Genomic DNA, 22,030 nt, shown 5'->3' with positions numbered 1-22,030 from the left:
ACTTAATATTCTTCTAGATTCTCTTTTTCCTTCGAGGTTCTTTTCCTCTTTTATGTCTTTCCCAGCATAATGGATAAGAGCTTGGGCTTTCTCAAATCCTCAACTCAACCCCAGTGCAGGTGCTGTTGCATTCTACAGTAGTGTTTCTGGGCAACATTCATCTCCTCATTCAACCTCCCCGAGATTTCTCCTTACAAAGGCTCTCCTTATTCATAAGATGAGGATAACAATAGTGGCCACACAGTACAGGGTTATGGCGAGGATTGAAAGAAAATATGCGAGAGCACTCTCTTTGTGAAGACTGTGTATCCCGGGCAGCTGTCCTAACTTGGGCTCGAATAATAAATACTCTGCTCCTTTCTTCTAGAAATTCTAAAAGGTCTGTTTCATTTTGTGTTGACACATCTCTAGAGAAAATATTCTGCACTCGTAAGAATAACTAAAAATAAAATAATCAGAAAGAAACAGAAGGAGTAAAACATTTTTAAGTCAACTGTATCCAGGTGTGACACACTCAACCAAAACCAGTTGAAAACCAGGTCACTTAAAATAGACTCTTTAAAAGTTGAAGGAACAAAAATGTGTACTTTAAAAAGAAAATCTAGAGAAACAGAGGTATTGAGGTTGACTTTCTAGTCTGTAGAATCACCTGTCCTTCCTCTATAAATTACAGGTAAAATGTTTTAGCTCATGCTCAGAGTCTCATTGTAAAAATCTCATAAGGCTTTCTAGACACCATTGTGGGGCCTGCCTCCTCCCCCCAAGTATGTAAAGAAAAGTGTAATTATCAAGTCAGAGAAAAGAAGGAATCTCACAACTAGAGATAGTTTTCATCTTTTGAGGAGTAGCCTTTGGATAAACTTCTATGAATTATTTTTTTTTAAACCAACATCATGTAATTTAATAATATCAAAATTTTTAAAAAAGAAAAACATGCATATTGCCCACAGGACCTGGCAAAGGTAAGAGACAATAAATATCAGCTCTTATATTTAAACAAACTACCCATTTGGGGATTAACCTATCGTTCATGTGTCCACACATACTTTGCCAGGTTTTGGTATCAGTGTTATGTTGGTTTTGTAAAAACGAATTAGGAAACTTCTCTCTCTGAACTGAAACTATTTAAATTATTCATTAAAGTTTAAAATAACATCCATGAAACTCTTTGGACCTACCAGTTTTATGCATGTGAGGATTATTCCTGGCAATCTCTTTGGATTTTTTTTGTCACTAGTGCATTTTCATTTTAAACAAAACACCAAATATTCATTACTACCATTCTAAAAACTTAGAAATACTTCAATGCACTACCTCAAGTGATATATCAAATCCCCAGAGACTTGTGCAATTATCTCTTAACAGAAATATAAACAAAGTACTGTCAAAATTAATTTGTAAAGATGGACACCTGGGTGGCTCAGTGGTTAAGCGCATCTGCCTTCGGCTCAGGCGTGATTCCAGTGTTCTGGGATCAAGTCCCACATCAGGCTCCCTGCATGGAGCCTGCTTCTCCCTTTGCTTCTCTCTTTCTATGTCTCTCTCATGAATAAATAAATAAAATATTTAAAAAATAATTTGTAAAGAAACGAACAGCTAATAAGACCAACTATCCACTGATACTCTAAAACAATGTTATTAAATCAGAATTGGGATCCAAATATCCTTAGTAAATAGGATAAGGTTATTTTGAACAGTACCCTGGGTGCCTTTGCAACTCTGCCCTAGGAATCTATTACAAGATTCTAAAATAGTTATTCTAGTTATCTAGTAATAAATGAGATAATATTCTTCAATAGGAAAAGGAAATAGTATCTCTATCACAGAATGATTTGTGGGAATTAAAGTGTATGTGGAAAAAATACTATCACCATAAAGGGTTCTACGAAATGTTAGGAAATATTTTTACACTTGACTCAAGACTAAAGCAGGCATAGAGGTTAACTTACAAGGCAGCATTTAGACACAAAACTAAAATATATGCTTTGACCAGCCTTTTCACTTTCTAATGGCTCTCCTTCAATATCCTAGGTTTTTAAAAAAGATTTTATTTGAGAGAGAGAGAGTGCACACGAGCAGGGGGAGGGGTAGAGGAAGAGGAGAAAAGCAGACTCCCCGCTGAGCAAGGGAGCACAACATGGGGATCTACCCCAGGATCCCAGGATTATGACCTTGGCTGAAGGCAGATGCCTAACCAACTGAGCTACCCAAATGCCCCCAATACCCTAAGTTTTTAATGGATTGTGTATTTTTTATAAACATCATGGTGTAGATAAATATTATGTTATGGCCATGGGCTTTGTATAAGAGAAAAATGATTCAAATTTCTGGAAATTGGAATGCCTGGGTGGCTCAGTGGTTGGGCGCCTGCCCTTAGCTCAGGTCATGATCCTGGGATCCAGGATTGAGTCCCGCATCGGGCTCCCTGTGAGGAGCCTGCTTCTCCCTCTGCCTGTGTCTCTGCCTCTCTCTCCCTCTCTCTCTCTCTCTCTCCCTCAGTCTGTGTCTCTAATGAATTAAAAAGAAAAATTCTGGACATTAATATAACTTGCAAAATACTTTAATTGAATTAAAATACACCACAGTGCTGTATAAAGTGTTATCCTCCAGTCTCTTTGAGTCTTCAATAAAATGATCAATAAAATTAAAATAATGTGGTATTCTTAATGTGGTGGTGGTGATGGTGAAGCAGCTACTATGTTAAGTACTTCATACGGCTTATCCCAGTCAATCCCTACAGCCCTGTGCTATTTTATTGACACTGGTCAACCAGCTAGGAAGAGGATGAGCTGAAACATGAACCCAGGCCATCGGGCTCCCCAAGTCCACAAGATTAATCACTAAGATAGACAACAAGAGTACAGGATCCTATAGATAAATTATTGTCATAATAAAAATTTTACCTCAGTTATAAAGTTTGGAGATACATATATAAGAAGTTTGTTTTATTTCTGTTGACCACAACAGAGAGGAGTGTTCCAGAGGAAGCCTAGCTTCTCTTGCATAGCAGCACCATGAAACATAGAAAGGTGTAAGTAAAATGGTCTTTTCTCCAGAATTCTCCCAGATAATTAAAATTCCACTGTAAATTCCTAGGGAATTGATTTGGCTAAATCTAATTCCAGTTTAGGTCTTTCATGACTGTTGGCCGCCTTTAGTCTTTGCCCAGATTTTTCTTTTTTCAGCCAGGATAAATTACAATTTGGCCATGCATCTCAAAAAGTAGAACAGTCACTGAAAACAATCTTGGTTTTCTTATTAGAGTGCTCATTTAAAAAGTTTAATACACTGGTGGATTAAGGGTGTGTGTGTGTGTGTGTGTGTGTGTCCCCAAGTCTGACACAATTAGTTATAAGGTTAAAAAAAAAAGTAGCTATTGGAAGGTATAGTAAATCTTAACTAGGTTTCAATGTTCAGTTACAAATCAACTAGATAACATCACATCAGTCACTACCAGATTGATGTTTTAAACATGCAGATTCTATATAACTCATAAAATTTAAGCAAAATCTAACTAAAGAGACAATTCCTACTTTTAAATGATGGACTTTGACAAGAATCTTATACAAATATGTATGAATCATAGAATAAAATGAGGCAGACATTGCTGAATACAGGCATTTTAACTACAGCAAAGCCTTTACCAGAATGTTAAAATTGTAATAGCCAACTAGACAATGACAGAAATTGGAGTCATTCTAAAAAATGGAACAACTCCAGATCAAAATATGTCAGAACAAACTTAGCATTTAAAATATTAAAGGAGAATGCTTCCCCACAGAATTAATCTGCTGGATTTTCAAACTCCTGATTGACAAGCTGATTGGCTTATTGTAGAACCAAGCCAGCAAAGAAAAAATAAGAAAACATTAAAAAGAAAAAAGCTGAATAACATTTGTCTAACTGGTGTTCAAATTATAAAAATTAACTTCATTACCAAACAACTGAGCAGTACTGAGTACATAGTGGTACACAACAAATAACCGAATGCTCATAACCTTGGAAATTAATTCATTTTTGGTGAAGGAAATAAAAGCTCAGTGAAATTTAAAAACTTGTCTGAGGTCACACATTTAGAAAGTGGTGGCTCCTGGTTCCCAGGCTGATATTCTTTAATGTCATATGTCACAGACTTTTAATTGACAAGAAACATCAATTTCCAGAATTCAGTATTATGCTGAAATTGTAGCAGTTGATCTGAATGCACACAAATCAATCACTTTTTAAAAAATCATTTCCCAGGTAAATCTTCAATCCCAAATTATTTCTGAATGTGCTTCCATGTCAGGGCAGGGAATGCGGGGAGGAGCTACTAGTTACTTGAGCTTCCCTTTAGTTGCTTTCCTAAAGTAAATGCAAGGTTTTCCTAAATACTCAATTTTGTTTTTTCCCATACCAGGAAATAAAGTGGAATTGACAGAAGTGCAGAGTCATATAAAACTACAAACTATAATAAATCTTTAAATTGTTACCTAAAGTTCTACCTTAGGAGAGAAAAATTCTCCTTCCCTCACTCCAGGCCCTATCCCACAATTCAGGGTGACTGGATTTCCTGATCCAGCACCTCACATGTTCAGAGCTCTTTCTCTCAACATCTCATTAGGTGGGAACAGATGAAACAGCTAAGTCCATGGATATATTGCCAGTCATTACATTATAATTCTTTCCAAAAAAAAAAAAAAAAAGAACTGCCTAATATTGAGAATTTTGGTTACTGTGGAAAGAAAGAAAGAAAGAAAGAAAGAAAGAAAGAAAGAAAGAAAGAAAGAAAGAAAAAAGAACTCTGTCTATATTCTAATTTACTTAATATTAGGCATATCAAATCTATGAACATTATTTGGGGACATCACTTTGTTAAATTCACACTCTGACAAATGAGTTAATAATCAGTTTTCTTTCTACTTTAGTAAATCGAAGGACATTACCTTCACCATTATTCTCAAAAGAGGGTTGAGGGTGACTCTGGCTTAAGAAAAAAAAAGGCCGGGGATCCCTGGGTGGCTCAGCGGTTTGGTGCCTGCCTTTGGCCCAGGGCCTGATCCTGGAGTCCCGGGATCGAGTCCTGCTTCGGGCTCCCGGCATGGAGCCTGCTTCTCCCTCTGCCTGTGTTTCTGCCTCTCTCTCTCTCTCTCTCTCTCTCTGTGTGTGTGTGTGTGTGTCTATCATAAATAAATAAATAAATCTTTTAAAAAAAAAGAAAGAAAAAAAAAAGGCCAATAATCCAGTAACACTATCTGTTCATATAATGACTTATTATCCTTTGTGTGTTATGTGTTAAGTAAAACAGAAAGGAGGCAAAAATTCTCAAGATCAGTAGATAAACTGAGCTACATCAAAGAGGTACTATTTCCTTATTCATCCAGCGAGGCTGCTCTGGGTGACTGAGTACTTCTGGGAGAACAAAAATCACCAATTTCATCCCTGACACAAAACTGACCAACAGGAACTTCATTAAAAAAAAAAAATGCTATTCTTGGGGCACCTGGGTGGCTCAGTTGTTTAACTGGTGCCTCTGCCTTTGGCTCAGGTCATGATCCCAGAGTCCTGGGATCCCGCATCAGGCTCCCTGCTCAGTGGGAAACCTGCTTCTCCCTCTCCCTCTGCCTGCTGCTCCCCCCTGCTTGTGCTCACACAGTCTGTTAAACAAATAAATAAAATCTTTTAAAAATTACTCTTCTTTTGAAAAACACACAGAATGGATATATACAATGCAGTATACCCAGACAATGGAATATTATTCAGCAACAAAAAGAACAAAGTTCTGATACATGCTACAACATGGATGAACCTTGAAAACAGTTATACTTAAGTAAAAAAGAAGTCAGCCACATACTGCATGATTCAATGTTTACAAAATGTTCCAGAATAGGTAAATACACAGGGACAATAGACTAGTGGTTGTCAAGGTATAGGGATTGGGCAGAAATAGGGCATGACTGCTATTGGGTACAGGTTTCTTTCTGGGGTAACAAAAATGTTCCAATATTGATTATGGTGATGGATACACAACTCTGTTTATATACCTAAAATCACTGAACTGCGGTCTAAATAGTTGAATGTATAGTGTGTGTATATATATATCCATCCCAATAAAGCTGGTTTTCTTTTTCAAGTGTACACAGGTTATTAAGGCACAAAAACTGTCAACTTGCAATTATGTTAACAAATTAACTAGCATAACATTTTGTTTTTGCTAAAATCATATATGCAAGGATAATAATTCTTCCACATTTAAAATCACTCTTTTACCACTTGCAAGCCTTGGTAACTGACATTATTCAAATACAGTTGAAGGCACAGGCTGAGTGACAGTTCACAGTTTTATCACTTGCAAGCCAGCTGCCTTCCTTCTCTAAGCCTCACTTGACTCTTCCATAAAGTAGGAATTAAACTACCTACTTTATAAAATTGTTTTAAGAATTAAATAGGGTAATCCTCATAAAGCGCATGGCACAGTGCACAGAATAAGATGCTCAGTAAACTCTAGTTACTAAAATATACCACTGAATGTTTCTGGAGCTCCTCTAAGTCTATGTCCTCCTACCCTATGCAATGATCTCATCCATAGTCATTTTTTCGTTTTTTACCTCTCAACTTTTAATTTGCCTTCTGCTCCTCAAAGGGTACCTTGCTTCTCTCCTGCCTCAATCCCTCAGAAATGTGGTGTCACTGGTCTCAGATACCACTTTGTTGTCCATAATCCAGTGGGTTGTGGTCTTTTGGACAATTTGCAAAGGGTTGCTGCTGTTCAGGGCATCACCAAGACTGAAATCCTCTCTATCTTCCACCAGGTGACAGGTGGAGAGCTCAGGCTCCAACTTAACCTTGACATTAAGCAAGGCCTCATATTCCTACATCTAGAGCTGCCTCTCTTCCCAGGTCTGGGACAGCTCTGGCTCCAGGTACAGCAGGACACCATTGAACTGCTCCATCTGCATTGTGTTATGGGCCTCCACCTCCCTCAGGCTGATCTCTAAGGACTGGGCCATACATCTCAGCTCTGTGAGGGCCATCTCAGCTACTCCTACCTCAGCAGTTGGCGAGGTAATCACTGTGGTGCTTTCCTCAATCTGCTGAGACCAATACTTGTTCAGCTCCCCTCAGTTCTGAGCCAGCTTATCATACTGGGCCCAGATGTCCGCCATGATCTTGCTGAGGTCCTGAGATTTAGAGGCATCCAACTTCACGGTCAACACAGAGTTGGCCATTTGGTTTTATAGACCTTTACTTCCTCATGGTTCTTCATGAAGAGCAGCTCTCTGAGAACCTAGATCTCTGTCTCGAGCTGCAGCCGAATGACAATGGTGTCACTAATGACCTTTTGGAGCCTGTGGATAGCACTCTCCACAGAGTGGCACATGGCCAGCTCCATCTCATTCTCGATTCTAAAGTTATCAGAAGCAAGATGGGCATTGTCAATCTGCAGAACGATGTAGGCATTGTCCACAGATTTTGCAAAGATCTGAGCCCTCAGCTTCTTGATGGGTCTTGAAGTAATGCCCCAGTCTCTGATCTAGGGTCCCTTCCTCTCCAGGTATTCCCAGCTTTTTATCTCCAGTCTCTGATTATCAGCCTGCAGGCTCCTTACTCTCTCCATGTAGGAGGCCAGGTGTTAATTCAGGTCTTGCATGGTCTCCTGCTCCACCCTGGATGCCCCCTATGTCTGTCAGGACCCTAGCCATCCTGGTGACCTGGCTTCTGGAACCCTATTTATCCCATTAGCTGGTGGAGAGACCCAGGAGCCTGAGCCCCTAGGCACCTGCACAGATGCTGGTGGCTACACTGTTGACCAGAGGGATGTGGTGGTTGGGCGATTACACAGAGCTCAGAGACTAATAGGTGGAGAAGATGGAGTGGGTGGTGAAGTTCATGCTGTTTGGGGAGGAAGACCAGGGGCCAGGACTCAGATCAGGCCACTCATCTATATTCATTTTAAACACATTGTCACAGGACCTGGTGCGGGACACTTAGACTGTAAAAGAAAACAACAGTAAGTTCTTCCTCCTCCTTCATAATAACCATCAGCTTCCTCACCACCAACAGTGGGAAGGGAGGGAGATAAGCCATGCCAAACACTAGGTCATAGGCAGGGTTGTCTCTTCACATAACCTGAAGAGGGCTCAGGCCTATTCAAAGTCAGACTTTTTCCAGGGCACCTGGATGGCTCAATTAAGCATCCAACTCTTGATTTCAGCTCAGATCAAGACCTCAGGGTTTTGAGATCGAGCCCCACATCAGGCTCCATGCTAGGCATGCAGCCTGCTTAAGATTCTCTCTCTCTCCCTTTCATCCTCTGCCCCTGACCCACTCACCAGGTCTCTCAACAAAACAAAACAAAACATCCAAAATAACCAGAGTCTGACTTTTCCCAAATATAAACAGGCTTATACTATGGGTTCTATGGCATAACCCCTTTGATGAAGGTTCCAAATGTGAACAAAAGAAACAAGCAACCTCTGTATGTTAATTTTACAGGAGGCCAAACTTTTAATGGATCTGATAAATCTAATCTGTCAAGACTAAAAAAGAAGGCAACAGGAACAGGTAGATTGGTCCATGTAAGCTGGAATTGTGTGTACGTAACAGAATTCTCTGTGTCCATGTACAGGTTAGTATCACTATTCCAACTTCCTGCCCTCCACAATACTAGTACTGAATAAGTTACACACAAAACATTTCAATTCATTCCTTCTATTTTTAAGGTACACTTAATCCCTGACCTAACAGAATTGCTAAAAAAAAAAAAAAAAAAAAAAATGGCCAGTTGCCATGATCTATATTCTTACGAGTATTTTCCCAATCTACAAAATGTAACCCCATTCTCAAGATACAACCATGTCAAAAACTCCCTCTGCAGCTTGAAGGAGTCTCCCAAGAAACAGAAAAACTCTATATGGGTATTTACTTACTTATAATTTCAATGATAATTTTTGAAAGTTATCTGAGGTGGTACAATAGAACAGTTCTACGTACATAACAGAAAAACACTCCATGAAAATTTCTTTCTGGTCTTGGAATTGTGGTGATATGGCCACACTGCCAATGCACTATATGAGAATGTGGACAAATAGGTCCCAGAAAAATATATACTGTAGTTGAGAAAGTTTGGGGCAGAACATTATCTCTCATTCTAAAAGTCCTCTGATGTGATAACGGCTATAACTAAGCATATACTTATCCCACATCATTTTACCAACAGGATTAAGAGGAGGAAGAAAATCTTTAAGGACTCAACAGATAAAGGTATTCTGAACAATGTTAAACACTTTGGAAGATACGAAGGGGGAGGGGGAAGGAATCCCTTTCTTTAAGTGATTAGCACTTATCTGAGAAAATCGTACTGTATATATGAAAATTTAACATGGCAAATGTGTGACAATAAGTGATATAGAAATAACAGGATAAACTTTGTTAATTCCTGAAAATATTGATTTTAGGATAAATTCCTGGAACAAGTAGGTTTTGTCTAAAATCTTAAAAAGAGATTAGAACTTAAATAGTCAACAGGTATGAATGTGGGAGATCAAGCAGGAAGGGACTTGGGGAAATTACACAGTAGGCTGGCAAAATTAATGTAGTACAAGAAAGGAAAGAGCATGAAAAACACTATGAAAACCTCTAACCTTAAGTTAAGGTGGTTAGATTGACTATATAGTCAAGAAAATCCATCAAAAGTTTTGGTACATTCTACTGTTCCAGAACACTTCCGCTCCTTCAATCTGTTGGATAAACTGGGCCTTCCTGCAAAATGCAGTTCTAATGTAACTTCTACTAGAGTGAAGCTTTCCCAAAGTTGCAATGCAGTGATTCTCAATCACTGCGTGAGTTATCGGGTATCTCATTAGACAACAAGGCACTGTTTTCCTCTTTAGTCTCTAAGGATCAACAGAGCAAACCAGTTTTATCCTAAGAAGGAATGTCATAAGACCACCTTCTTATATTGGTTTGTTTTTTTTTAAAGATTACATTTATTTATGAGAGACACCAAGAGAGAGGCAGAGACATAGGCAGAGGGAGAAACAGGCTCTTCCTAATGCAGGAATCAATCCCCAGACCCTGGATCATGACATAAGCCAAAGGCAGATTCAACCACTGAGCCACCCAGACATTCCCACCTTCTTATATGTGATAGGATTCTATAAAAGTATTTGTTTCACTTTCCCATGCTGGTCATCAAGCTACTCCCTAGTGAACCAAGTGTGTTAAGCATAAATAACTATGATTTGCTAGGTTCTACTTTTAGGACCAACAACTGAAAAGACATATATTGTAATGATACGTGAAAATTACAAAATGCATTAAACTACCAGCTGTTTTTCATTAACGTCTGGACTATATGAGCATACAGTCAAGTTTCCTTCTCTTTAAAAACTTGTATCCACAGCCTTCAGACTTCTTCTTATTCTCATTCGTTCCCCCAGGCAAACACACCTGCTTAATAAGGTCAAACCAAGGCACCTTCAAATAAAAGTACATACTGCAATCCAATACTGATGGTGGTGCCCTCCAGCACAGAAGTGCTTCGTTCTCAGCAACAAATATTCCCAGTTTTGAATAGACATCAAGAGGAGACTTAAAAGGGGCTTGTCAGCACCAATAATGTTGGTGTTTCCTTTCCAACACTACCATCCCCCCACACCCATCCCTGGCCAAAGGACTTCTTCCACGCAATTTTGAAGGGTACAAATTAGGAGCCTGGGTGGCTCAATTGGTTAAGTGTCTGCCTTCAGCTCAGGTCATGATCCCAGGGTCCCAGGACTGAGGCCCACATCAGGCTCTCTGCTCAGTAGAGAGTCTGCTTCTTCCTCTCCCCCTACCCCCATGCTTATGGCTCTCCCCCTACTCTCTCTTTCTCTAATAAATAAAAATCATTTTTAAAAAGAGTACAAATTGATACAAGGGAAAATGATCAGAGTGGTGGCAACTAGACATTAATGGTGTCAGCTTCTTTAGATGACATTTATAACCACAGATCATAACTCAAAACAGGAAATATATTCTAATCTGGTGCCTTCAACAGTGATTTTGTAAAGAACCAACCAGACCAATACAGGATCATAAAACAGAATTATTTTTTAGAAGATTTATTTATTTATTGAGAGAAAGAGAGGGAGAAAGAATACATGCCTAAGTGATGGGAGTGACAGAGGGACAGGGAGAGAGAAAATCCTCAAGCAGACTCCCCATTAAGTGTAGAGGCTGATGTGGGGGCAGATCCCAAGACTGTGATCATGACCTAAGTCAAAATTAAGAGTTGCTTGCTCTTGGGCAGCCCGGGTAGCTTAGCGGTTTAGCGTCACCTTTGGCACAGGGCGTGATCCTGGAGACCCGGGATGGAGTCCCATGTTGGGCTCCCTGTATCGGGTCTGCTTCTCCCTCTGCCTGTGTCTCTGCCTCTCTCTCTCTTTCTCTCTGTGTCTCTCACACAAAAAAATAAAATCTTAAAAAAAAAAAAGAGTCGCTTAACTGACTGAGCCACCCAGATGCCCCCAAAATAATTATTTTAAAAGACACAAATACTTTTTAAATTTGAAAATTTAAAATCCCAACAGAGTTTTATGTAACTTAAGAAGCTAACTCTAAAATTCATTCAAAATTGTATACTAGAGATGAAGGCAGAAATAATCATTATGCATATACAAAGATACACACATGAGCATGCACGATTATGGTTCTAAGAAGAACTGGGCATGGTTCTAAGAGCTTTATATAGAATAACCCATTTCACTTTCACAACAACCCTATAATACAGGGTTTAGTACTATCATCCTCATTTGCAGATAAGGAAACCAAGGCAGAGAATGGCTAAGTAGTCTATCCAAAGTCACAGAAGTAATAAGTAGTGGAGTGAGGAGGATTCAAACCCAAGTCTTCTGACTCCAATATCTGAGCTCTTAATTACTATAGGTCTACTGCCTCCCAAATGAAAATGTTCACTGCAATATTGTTTATAACAGCAAAATACTGGTAATAATCGTCCATGATCAAATACTGGTAAAATAAATTATGATCCATCCATCATGTGAAAAAAATAAATGATGTAGAGCCAGCATACATACATACATACATATTTACAATACATTAAGTGAAAACAATTCACAGAAAAGGTTTAGCATACTTTTATTTGCATTTTAAAAACAATCTCTTTATGTAGGTTTATATGTACATATGTTGCTCTTTGGTTCAGCTCTTTCTCTAAAATATTAACATCAAATAGTTAATAATAGTGTCTTCTGGGGACAAATGGATTAGGTGGAAAGGGTAAAGAACTCTTTTATGTATTTTCATGTTAGGTGCCTTCTTTCATAATTGGGATGTTATTACTTTTAAATCAAAAACAAATCTAACAAGCAAACAACAAAGGAAGTAGAACCACAGATAAGATGCTAATAATAAGACTGACACTACTGGATCTATCCCTATGAGTCAGTTAAGTTTGCTATGCTCACAGCCATAGACTGGAAAACTCTAGGCATGCCAATTTTTGACACTGATTATAATACAGTAATACTGGCATACTTCAGCGCAAGGGTATCCAACATCATTAGTGACAGTCAAACTGCCTGCATTCAAATTGCAATTCCACTATTGACTAGCTGTATGATTTCAAATAAATCACTTAACCTCTGTCTCATTTTCCTCATTGTAAAATGGGGATAATAGTATTTGCCTCACATGTTAAATATTTGTAAAGTCCTTATAATAACACCTGCACAAAACTAATATATATACACCTATATATATATATATACCCATTTTAATAAAAATAAGAAAAAACATGTATGTGCATTATGATATTAAGCTAAGAGATCATCATCTATTCAAAGGCATCAAATGACCTCTCCAAGATAAACTAAGCACACCACACCTATCAAGGGCAAGTGCAAAACTATTTTTAAGGCTAAATATACACATGTACAAATACTATACCATAATGTAAAATGTATTTCTCACAGTCAGAAGAGTGCCAAAGCCACCATACTAGAGCACACCAGTGAGTGGCTTAGAGCTCTGTCTTGTGTGGCCACACAGAGAACAAACCTTACCACATCAAGCCTGGAATCTTTCATCTAAGAGGGCTGCACAGTAATACAGTTTTCAAACTTTAACGTACAGAGAAATATCCTGTTTTGAAACAAATTCAAAAACTTTCTTAAAATGTCTTTTCTGTTGTTTCTAGATTAAATCCTATTAATATATTTTTATTTTGGACCAAGCAACCCTCTCCCTTAAATTTTTTTCCTTCCCATCCAAAGCTCATCTTGATTTTAAGGTACCTCAATGCAAATGCTCATCTTTTATAGGTTTACTTATAAATTTTTAACCCTGTCACCTCAATAGACAATACAAACAGCAAAGAAATTATAATGACCTGCCAAAAGTATCAATTTTATTATCTGTTGTAACTATGTTTCTAGAATAAAAGTTGATACATTGTAATTGGCCTATTAATGTTAGATATTTGGAATTAGGCTTATTTCAGGATCTAAATCAATTCATTAGGCATACTTTAAACCTCCAGGTCCTCAAAATATTTTTGTCAGGACACTGTGTCTAAGAACATTTTCCCCATATTACGTCTTACATTGCCACATAACCTGTTTAAAATGAAGTGAATTATAAAGTCCCAAGAACCCCTTGCATCTCTCCCCTGAAGTAGAGACAGAGCAGAGGGGCAAAGAGACTAAGATTAACTTAGATCCTTCTTTCAATGTCTCCTGGATCTTCTTCCCATTCTAGAATCAGTAAATGGAACATCACTGAACATAAACTCAGTGAAAGCCAATTTAGAAATTCTTCAGTTCAGTCCCCCATTCAACAGATGATGCAATCTAGACCTAGAGAAGTTAAATGACTTCCTCAGAATCACGTGCTTAAGACTGAAGCGATGCATGATTATGGGACTAACATCTTTCCATCCACTTGAAAAAACAGCCCAGGATTATAAATACTAATAACAACATACATTTACACTGTAGAATTGTAAGCAACTAATACAACCCCAGTCCTGTATTACAAAAAAAAAAAAAAAAATTACATGTCTTGTTGGTATGTCCTCTAGATCTTTTCAAAATACTCAAGTACTCTGGTATTTTATTTAATGTTGAGTCTCATTTTACAAAAACACAAGCTTAACCTTGAAATTATTACCTCCTTGTTCCACATCAAAGCTAAGGATTAAATTCTTTCTTAACAAATTAATGAGTACTTAAAACAGATGATCACAATTACCATCAAATTTTTAATATCTACATTTTTTCATTAATAGTTTCCCCTACTATATTTTAAAGTAAATAATTTTCTGTTGCAAATGGAAGAATCATCATAGCAAATGTATTAAAAACCAATTTTCTCTGGGTTTCATACCTGTTGTTCATCCTCCATGACGTTACTAGCAAATTCAAATACTAGGTCGTTCTGTTGGACAACAGCAGCCATAATAAAGCATTCCCCTTAGATCCACATGAGAAAAATTCCAAGCAGGTTCAAGTATGAGGCAGCAGAATCCAGTGACCAATTTGGGTAAAAAAACCCTCAGCTAAGTCTGTGAAGTTACTGTATACCAGGTTTTCTTTAGGGATGGTGCTTCAAATTTTCTTGGTTCACTGATAGTCTACTCAAACATAGGCAATTTTTCTGAAATTTTTCTTCTCTAGAACTTCTTGGCCTGAAAAACAGAAGCTTAAGTTAGGAAGGAAAAAGCAATCATGCTCATTTAGAATATAAAAATAAATACCGAGGGCAGGGTCTCCAATACATTTTTTGTTAATTTTTTAAACAAAATCAACATGACTGATGAAACAGGTTTAAGTTACATATATATTTTCTTTGAAGACTTCATTCCTCCTAAGATAAAATCACTTCTCATTTCTGAAACTGAAGCCATTTGCCCTTCCTCCCCCCACCCAGTTAAACTACAGTTAAAGTACCAAATACTTAAAAAAAAAAAAAAAAAAAAAACAGCCAGAACTAGGTTTGTAATTGCAATAAAGGACATATAAACAATTTCCTTCTTGCCAGTAATCCAGCAAACCACATGAGTAATTTCATCTGTATATTTTTGCCTTAGGAGAAACATTCATACAGTATCCTTGTTAGACCTAATATATATAAGAATTTAAATCTGTCTAGTACATTTAAAGCTTAGTATTATCTTAAGAGCATTAAAAAAATAAGCAGAAATTAAAGTCCATTCTTTCTCTTCTTTAAAAAGCTTTCTGATAAGTAGAATGTTTTACCATGCTTAAGCCTGTCTTCAGTGGCTTCTTTTTTAATGCACTGAAATGTATCCTTATCTCTAGCACAGGCTTGTAAGCAACAGGAAGGAAATGGTACTTGACCACGTCATGGCAAATTAAAACATGCAAAGAACTGCACTTTACAATAGTAGAAAAACAGAAACGCAAGTTAAGAGTGAAAACAATTTCATAGTGGAAGGAGAAATGCTTAAAAACTGCCTGCCAAAGATGTTTGCCTATTTAAAAAAAAAAAAATTACCATACTAACAAAAGTAGAAGGAAAAAATTTTTAGTTTATCACAATGTTATGACATACTGAACCATACTCATGTTTATGGCTATAAATATGGTATGAAAAGACAAGGATTATAAAAATAACATTAAATAATGTCTAGTTCTTTGAAAAAGCATTTACAATTTTAGTTTTAAAGAGACAAGTTAGGGAATGAAGCTGACTGAGCTGGTCAATTAGTTTCCCTGAAAACTTAAATCAAGCTAGCATGTGCCAGTGGAATTAAATATTCAATTTCCTAAATTTGGTAAAGTTGATTCCCTATATACTCTGAACTCTAGGGGTCATCATGGATAGCTGTAATTTCCTAACTGGGAATCAAAATAAAATAAGGGTTAAGAATTCAATTTGTATGGTATTTCTACTGACTAAACTGAATTCTAACCCAGCAGTCCCCCATACCTACTCTACCCCACCTCTTTCAATAATGAGTTCAACTCCAACACTAGAAAAGCATTTTTATTTTTAGTACATTCAGGTAGTTTTTGAGCAATGCACTGTACCTGGAGGAAGAGAGAGAATACATGCAGGGAGGAGGGACAGAGAGAGAGAGAGAAGCAGACACCCCCCCCCCCAACTGAGCAAAGAGCCGGATGAGGGCAGGACCCTGGGATCATGACCTCCTGGAATCATGACCTGAGCATAAGGCAGACACTAAGTCACTCAGGTGCCCCCTTCTTATGCTCCTTCATACAAATTACATTCATTCTTGACTCCCTTCTTAAATTCTTATTCTCCATTTTCAGAATAACTCTCCCCTCAGCACTCATTCACATTTTTCTTGGTCAATACTCAAGTCCCATTTCTTTTGTAGACTTCCCAAAATCCCTACACTTCCATCTATCTGGGTCACTCCCTTCAGAAATACAGCACTTACTGTCCACTAAGTTAGCAGTAATGGTACATTGTCTTACATTTGAAAATTATGCCCCCCTAATTCAAATGAATAAATGTTAAATGCCTGTTATTTCGAAAGTAATATGCCAGGAAGCAAGATAGTTAGGGCAAAACCTCTCTGGGTAAGTAACCATTGTCTAAAATTCCTTCTGTACCTACCAAACTTGTGTGTTCAAAGCAATAGTAAAAAGGATTATACTGGGGCACCAGCGGGGCTTAGTGAGTTAAGCATCCAGCCCTGCGTCTGGCTCCCTGCTCACTGGGGAGTCTGCTTCTCCCCTTCTGCCTCTCCCCCACTCATGTATGGTCTCACTCTCTCTCTCAAATAAAATCTTTAATAAAATGGATTACGTTAATGACAGATATTGCTTAAAAATCTATCATTAGTTAAGCTATTTCTACATACATACTTCATCAAGAATGACTCGAGTACTTTTGATTAAAGAGGAAACCATTATTCCCAAACTTGAAAAACCAAGTAAGAAAGTATAACCAGAATTAATGGATGTTTCCTGGTAACAAAAGTTTCTCTGTAAAGGTTAGATTCCAAAAGGCCTATTCCAAATCCATTTATTTGTAAATACAAAGTGACAGTCTACCAGTGACCAAAGCGAACACACGTCTATGTAAAGTTAAGTTTCACTTTCTTTTCCACTGCAGTCCTGTACCTTTTCTTAGTGTTTCCACACTATTATGCATTAAATGTTTTTCAAAAATCTCAAAGTACAAGCAATCAACATGCCCACACCTTCCAATACACACTAACAATCAAGAGTAATAAACCAAAACTGAAATGACTGTCCATGATCACTAAGCCACACTTTTAGGATTGAAACAGACACCTTCACTCTAGTGGGTAGCTTATGATCATTTCCATATAGAAGTTTATATACTGAAAATGTGAAAGAAAAGCTTCAGAATTATTTTTCTGGCCTAATTAGGCCTCTGATCCTCTGTCTTCTCTCTTTCCCATTCCTTCTCTCCATAGTTACATAGCCTATAGCATCAAGATGGGTCTTGGAAAGAAATTTTCTGATTCCGGATCTAGAGGTATCACCCATACATATTAGGGATACTTAAATAACAAAGCCCCATTGCACGAAAATCTTTTCAGTAATAGAGGAGAACTGAACATAAAGATCAATGATTTGGTTTTTCATGAGTAAACAGAGTCCCTGTGTCCAAGGTCTCACAATCTAAAAGTTTAACACAACCGCAACGAGATCCCTCACTCCTAAATCAGGACTCTGTCCAGGGCAACAGTACACTGCCTTGCCTCTACCCAAATCTGCTGTGCTTTAATATTTTGAAACAGAGTTCTTATTTATTTATTTATTTATTTGTTCATTCATTCATTCATTCATGAGAGACAGAGAGAGAGGTAGAGACATAGGCAGAGGTAAAAGCAGGCTTCCCTGTGTGTGAGGGGGGAAGCCCGATGTAAGACTGATTTCATGACCATAGGATCATGACCTGAGCCAAAGGCAGATGCTCAGGTCATGCTATACAGCACCCAGGTGGGGATGGAGACAGATAGATAGATAGATAGATAGATAGACAGACAGACAGATAAATTTCCATCTTGAGTTCAGCTCCTGATCTTCCAAATCCACTCACTGAACTATTAGATAAGTCCACACCAGTGCCCCTCAAAGTCACTATAGTATGTCTAAAACATGTCCCAAACTGAACTTATTTTATTTCTCAAAGTTGCTCTAGTATGAAAAAGATAGGGTACTCAGATTGAAAAGAAAAAAGGTGTTGTTGTTTTTTTTGCTTTACCCTAAAACAAACTAGAAGGTCTTCATTAACTATGTGTATTATAACCATTAGAAATTCTCAAACCTATTGCATTTTCAAAATATCATTTACTCTTTATGAAATAAGAAAAAATATAAGTGAAAATTGTTTATCCAACATAGACATAAACAGTTAACATATTTGCATCATTTTGAGATGCATCTAGTTGAGCATCCACCAAAGAGTAGAAACTCCCCAAGCTGGCTCTCATGTCTTTTAACTGTGTCAGGATCACATTCTTATTCTTCAAGGAGACATGCCACAGGAGGGTCTTAACAATAAGGTTCCTAATCTGTTATTACTAATAAGCTGCAGATGTAAGGTCAAATAATAAAGGAACAAAAACAGTTAAAAGAACACAAGCTCTGGAGTCAGACCACCTAGGTTTGAATCTTCAGCACTGTGACCTTGGACAAGTTACTTAGTGTTGCTCTCTCCTTTCTCTAAAACAGGTACAATATATAACACCAAAATCTATAGATGCTGGGAAGATGGGATGCAAAATCCATGTACAGAATGTCTGGCACATAACTTTTGTTCCATAAACATTAGCTTCATTATAGTCTCAGTACAATGCAAGAGAAGCATAACAGGTGTGAGCCATATAACTGATTACTCCTTAAGTGTCATTTCCATCCTCTCTGGAAATCTCCTTAACTACAGTTATTTGCTCCAACAAAGAATTCTAGATAGCCCATTATCAACAAAAGTATAATTCTATTCCAGGGCCTGAAAATTTGGCACCTACTTGATAAATCCAGCTGCTTCTAAGCTAGGATCTCACCCTGTCTGGCAAGCTTCCCTTAACACAGAGTTCCATTATGCCCCTGTTCCAAACAAAATGAATTTACTGATTGTAAACACAAAGCCCTCAGCCACATTGATGGCTACTACAACCAATTCAGTTCATTTTTGTTTAATTTATTATAAAATATTACGAGTATCATAAAAACATGACAATTAAAATCAGTTTTTAGTATTTCTCCTATCTGCTTTCCTGATCCCTGATTGAACACAAATTTAAGTTTTCTTCAAGAGGGCTTTAAACACAGGGGCCTAAAAATCTATTAATTCATAATGATATTTAAATATTTTTTTTAATTTTTATTTATTTATGATAGGCACACAGTGAGAGAGAGAGAGGCAGAGACACAGGCAGAGGGAGAAGCAGGCTCCATGCACCGGGAGCCCGACGTGGGATTCGATCCCGGGTCTCCAGAATCGTGCCCCGGGCCAAAGGCAGGCGCCAAACCACTGTGCCACCCAAGGATCCCCATAATGATATTTAAAAACAAATCACCACTCCCCTTTGGATGTTACCAGGATACCACTTACTATACTTAAAATGAAAATTAGTAAATAAAAGATATGACAAAAATGTTTTAGATTAAACAATTCTAGCCCAAAAGAGGTAAAATACACCAGCTTAGAGCAATGTGGTGCTTGAAAGATTACCTTTAATAAAGTATTCAGACAGTGCTTATGTTTATGTATATATACATGTTTATAAAGCTGAAAGTATCTAAAGACTGGAACCCTGTAGTAACCCCAGATGCCAAGTATCTGAACAGTATTTTTATATGAAGTGGTAACCTAATAAAAAGGTCCTTTTCAACATATAGACATATTAATCATAGGAAAAGCAAGCATATTTAGAAAAAACATTACCTTAGACGAATACAATACAAATTAAAGGAAACCGAGTAAGAAAAGAAAGCGTAAATAACAGAAGCTATGCAAATATGATGAGAAGCAAGCAATAAACACATAAACTGTAATGACTGGGATTCTTGTGCAATATACACAATAGTCAGGCCTCGTCATTTGTTTTCTAATATAGTAGAACGCTTTACACATGAACTTCCAGAAGAAATGAAAATAATAAATCAGCAGTAGCAAGATAAATTCTGTACAATTATCCCAGGGCCAGCTGGTTCTCAATCTAAAAAGCGTGGAGTCACACAATTTAGAGCTGAAAAAAATCTAAGGATTACCTAAAACAACACATTCATTAACCAGCTACAGAATCTTGGCCAAGCACAATCTGACTTATCCAAGGTCACAAAGACCATAGCAAAGAAAGCAAAAGAGGCCAAATTCCCAGCTCCATTTTCTACTCATGTCCCTATATCTACATTAATAGAATGTCATCAATATTGTTCTTTAGCAGGGTATCTGGAAAAGAAGAAATCTCTTGTAGAAGGATCTGCAGCAAAGGTCTCTACACTGTTCCATGTATCCTTTGATACATGCTAAGTCATTTTCAATCATATTTTTACCTGGAACAACTTTAAGTAGAGGGGTTTATAGGTTTTTCTATTATTGTTCTAAATCTTAAAGTTTTACTATTATTGTTCTTTTCCAAACTCTATCATATCATACCATTTGTTTTACCTTCACTCAGCCTAGAAACTGAAAACATTAATAAGCCTTTTTATAAAAAGCTCCCACAATCTAATAATTCATGAAAATACTTTTTTAAAAAAGATTTTATTTATGTATTCATGAGAGACACAGAGAGAGAGAGCGCGCGCGCATGCACGGGGGTGGGGGTGGGGCGTATGCGTAGAGACACAGGCAGAGGGAGAAGCAGGCTTCATGCAGGGAGCCTGACATGGGACTCCAGGATCATGCCCAGGGCCCAAGGCGGCACTAAACGCTGAGCCACCCAGGCTGCCCATGAAAATACGTTAAAATAAATTTTAACTAATATTATTCTTGCTACTTCTTTGAATACAGTATTTTTTATCACTTACATTTTTAAAAATGTGAATATGGAAAAAATGATTTAAAAGACACACCAAAATGTAGTTACAGTTAAGTAACCAGATTTGAACTTCCTCAGACAAGGGTAGTTTCTCAGTTCCTACTGAGATAGATAGAAAAGAAAAGAAAAGAAAAGAAAAGAAAAGAAAAGAAAAGAAAGAAAAGAAAAGAAAAGAAAAGAAAAGAGAAGAGATGGATGGAGGGGAAGGGGGAGGGGAGGGAGAAAAAGCAGGAGTCAGGTACCAATTGTAAAATAAATCTCACTCTATAGCCCTGTCTAATTCATGTACTTTGTATACAACACAGAAGTTAAAAAAACACAAGTTAATGTCACAAGAGGAATAAATCATTCCCACTGCATTCAGGGTTCCCATAATTTAATTCAAAAGAAAATGTTTTAAAAAGAAAAGTAAAAGAAAGAAAAAAAAGTTTTCATATCCCTACCATTTATTTCAAATATTCAAGGAATTTAAGAAAATTTAGGAGAAATTAAAATATGTCCTTGAAATCCGACAAGTACCACATGTATATTACCACCAGTATCTTCTAAATAGCTATCCTGCCCTAAGCATCTTTCATTGCAATTTGAGGGGGTCCAGGGAAGACAGGGGAACTGAAGTACCCAGAACTTTTTTCAAAAGTACAATTTTATTTTTGTGTGAATCATGCCCAAATTGATGTTTTTTGTATAGAAAACCTCAGTCAGGCTTCTAGTGATATATGCAAAGCAGGCCTTGGAGACCTGAATAAGTTCACCTTACCTCAACTATGTTAGGGTAAAAACACACACACAGTCAGTATGATCAAGCCAAGCAAGCTGACTTCTCTAAGCTTTCGTCTTTTTGCTGACTCCCAGATGTTCAGTTCCAGGACTCAGAGGGCAGGCTGCAATTACTCACTGCCTGGACCTGAAATTCCGGTTCTTTCACATTGTTCTCCACTTTCCATCCTTGGCCACTTGGACCTACCTGGTGTCAGGTTACATTCAGGCAGCATTTATAGCACCTTGCAAAACAGCGTACCTAGACCTGTCAAT

General features: G+C 37.5%; 1 protein-coding gene and 1 pseudogene across 1 annotated transcript in view; both read right to left on the bottom strand.

The window, feature by feature from the left end:
* Positions 1-22,030, bottom strand: part of ELF1 (E74 like ETS transcription factor 1) — a 79,598-nt gene that overhangs the window by 34,019 nt on the left and 23,549 nt on the right. Inside the window, 1 exon segment of the mRNA XM_055335711.1 lies at positions 14,368-14,668. Within this exon segment, the coding sequence (XP_055191686.1) occupies positions 14,368-14,439 (72 nt within the window). The 5' untranslated portion in view covers positions 14,440-14,668.
* LOC129516310 (keratin, type I cytoskeletal 18-like) lies at positions 6,645-7,871 on the bottom strand (annotated as a pseudogene).

Source organism: Nyctereutes procyonoides, unplaced genomic scaffold (assembly GCF_905146905.1).
Source record: "Nyctereutes procyonoides isolate TBG_1078 unplaced genomic scaffold, NYPRO_anot_genome, whole genome shotgun sequence".
NCBI lineage: Eukaryota > Metazoa > Chordata > Mammalia > Carnivora > Canidae > Nyctereutes > Nyctereutes procyonoides.
The sequence above is the reverse complement of the archived record's forward strand: the minus strand, read 5'-3'. Positions and strand labels throughout refer to the sequence as shown.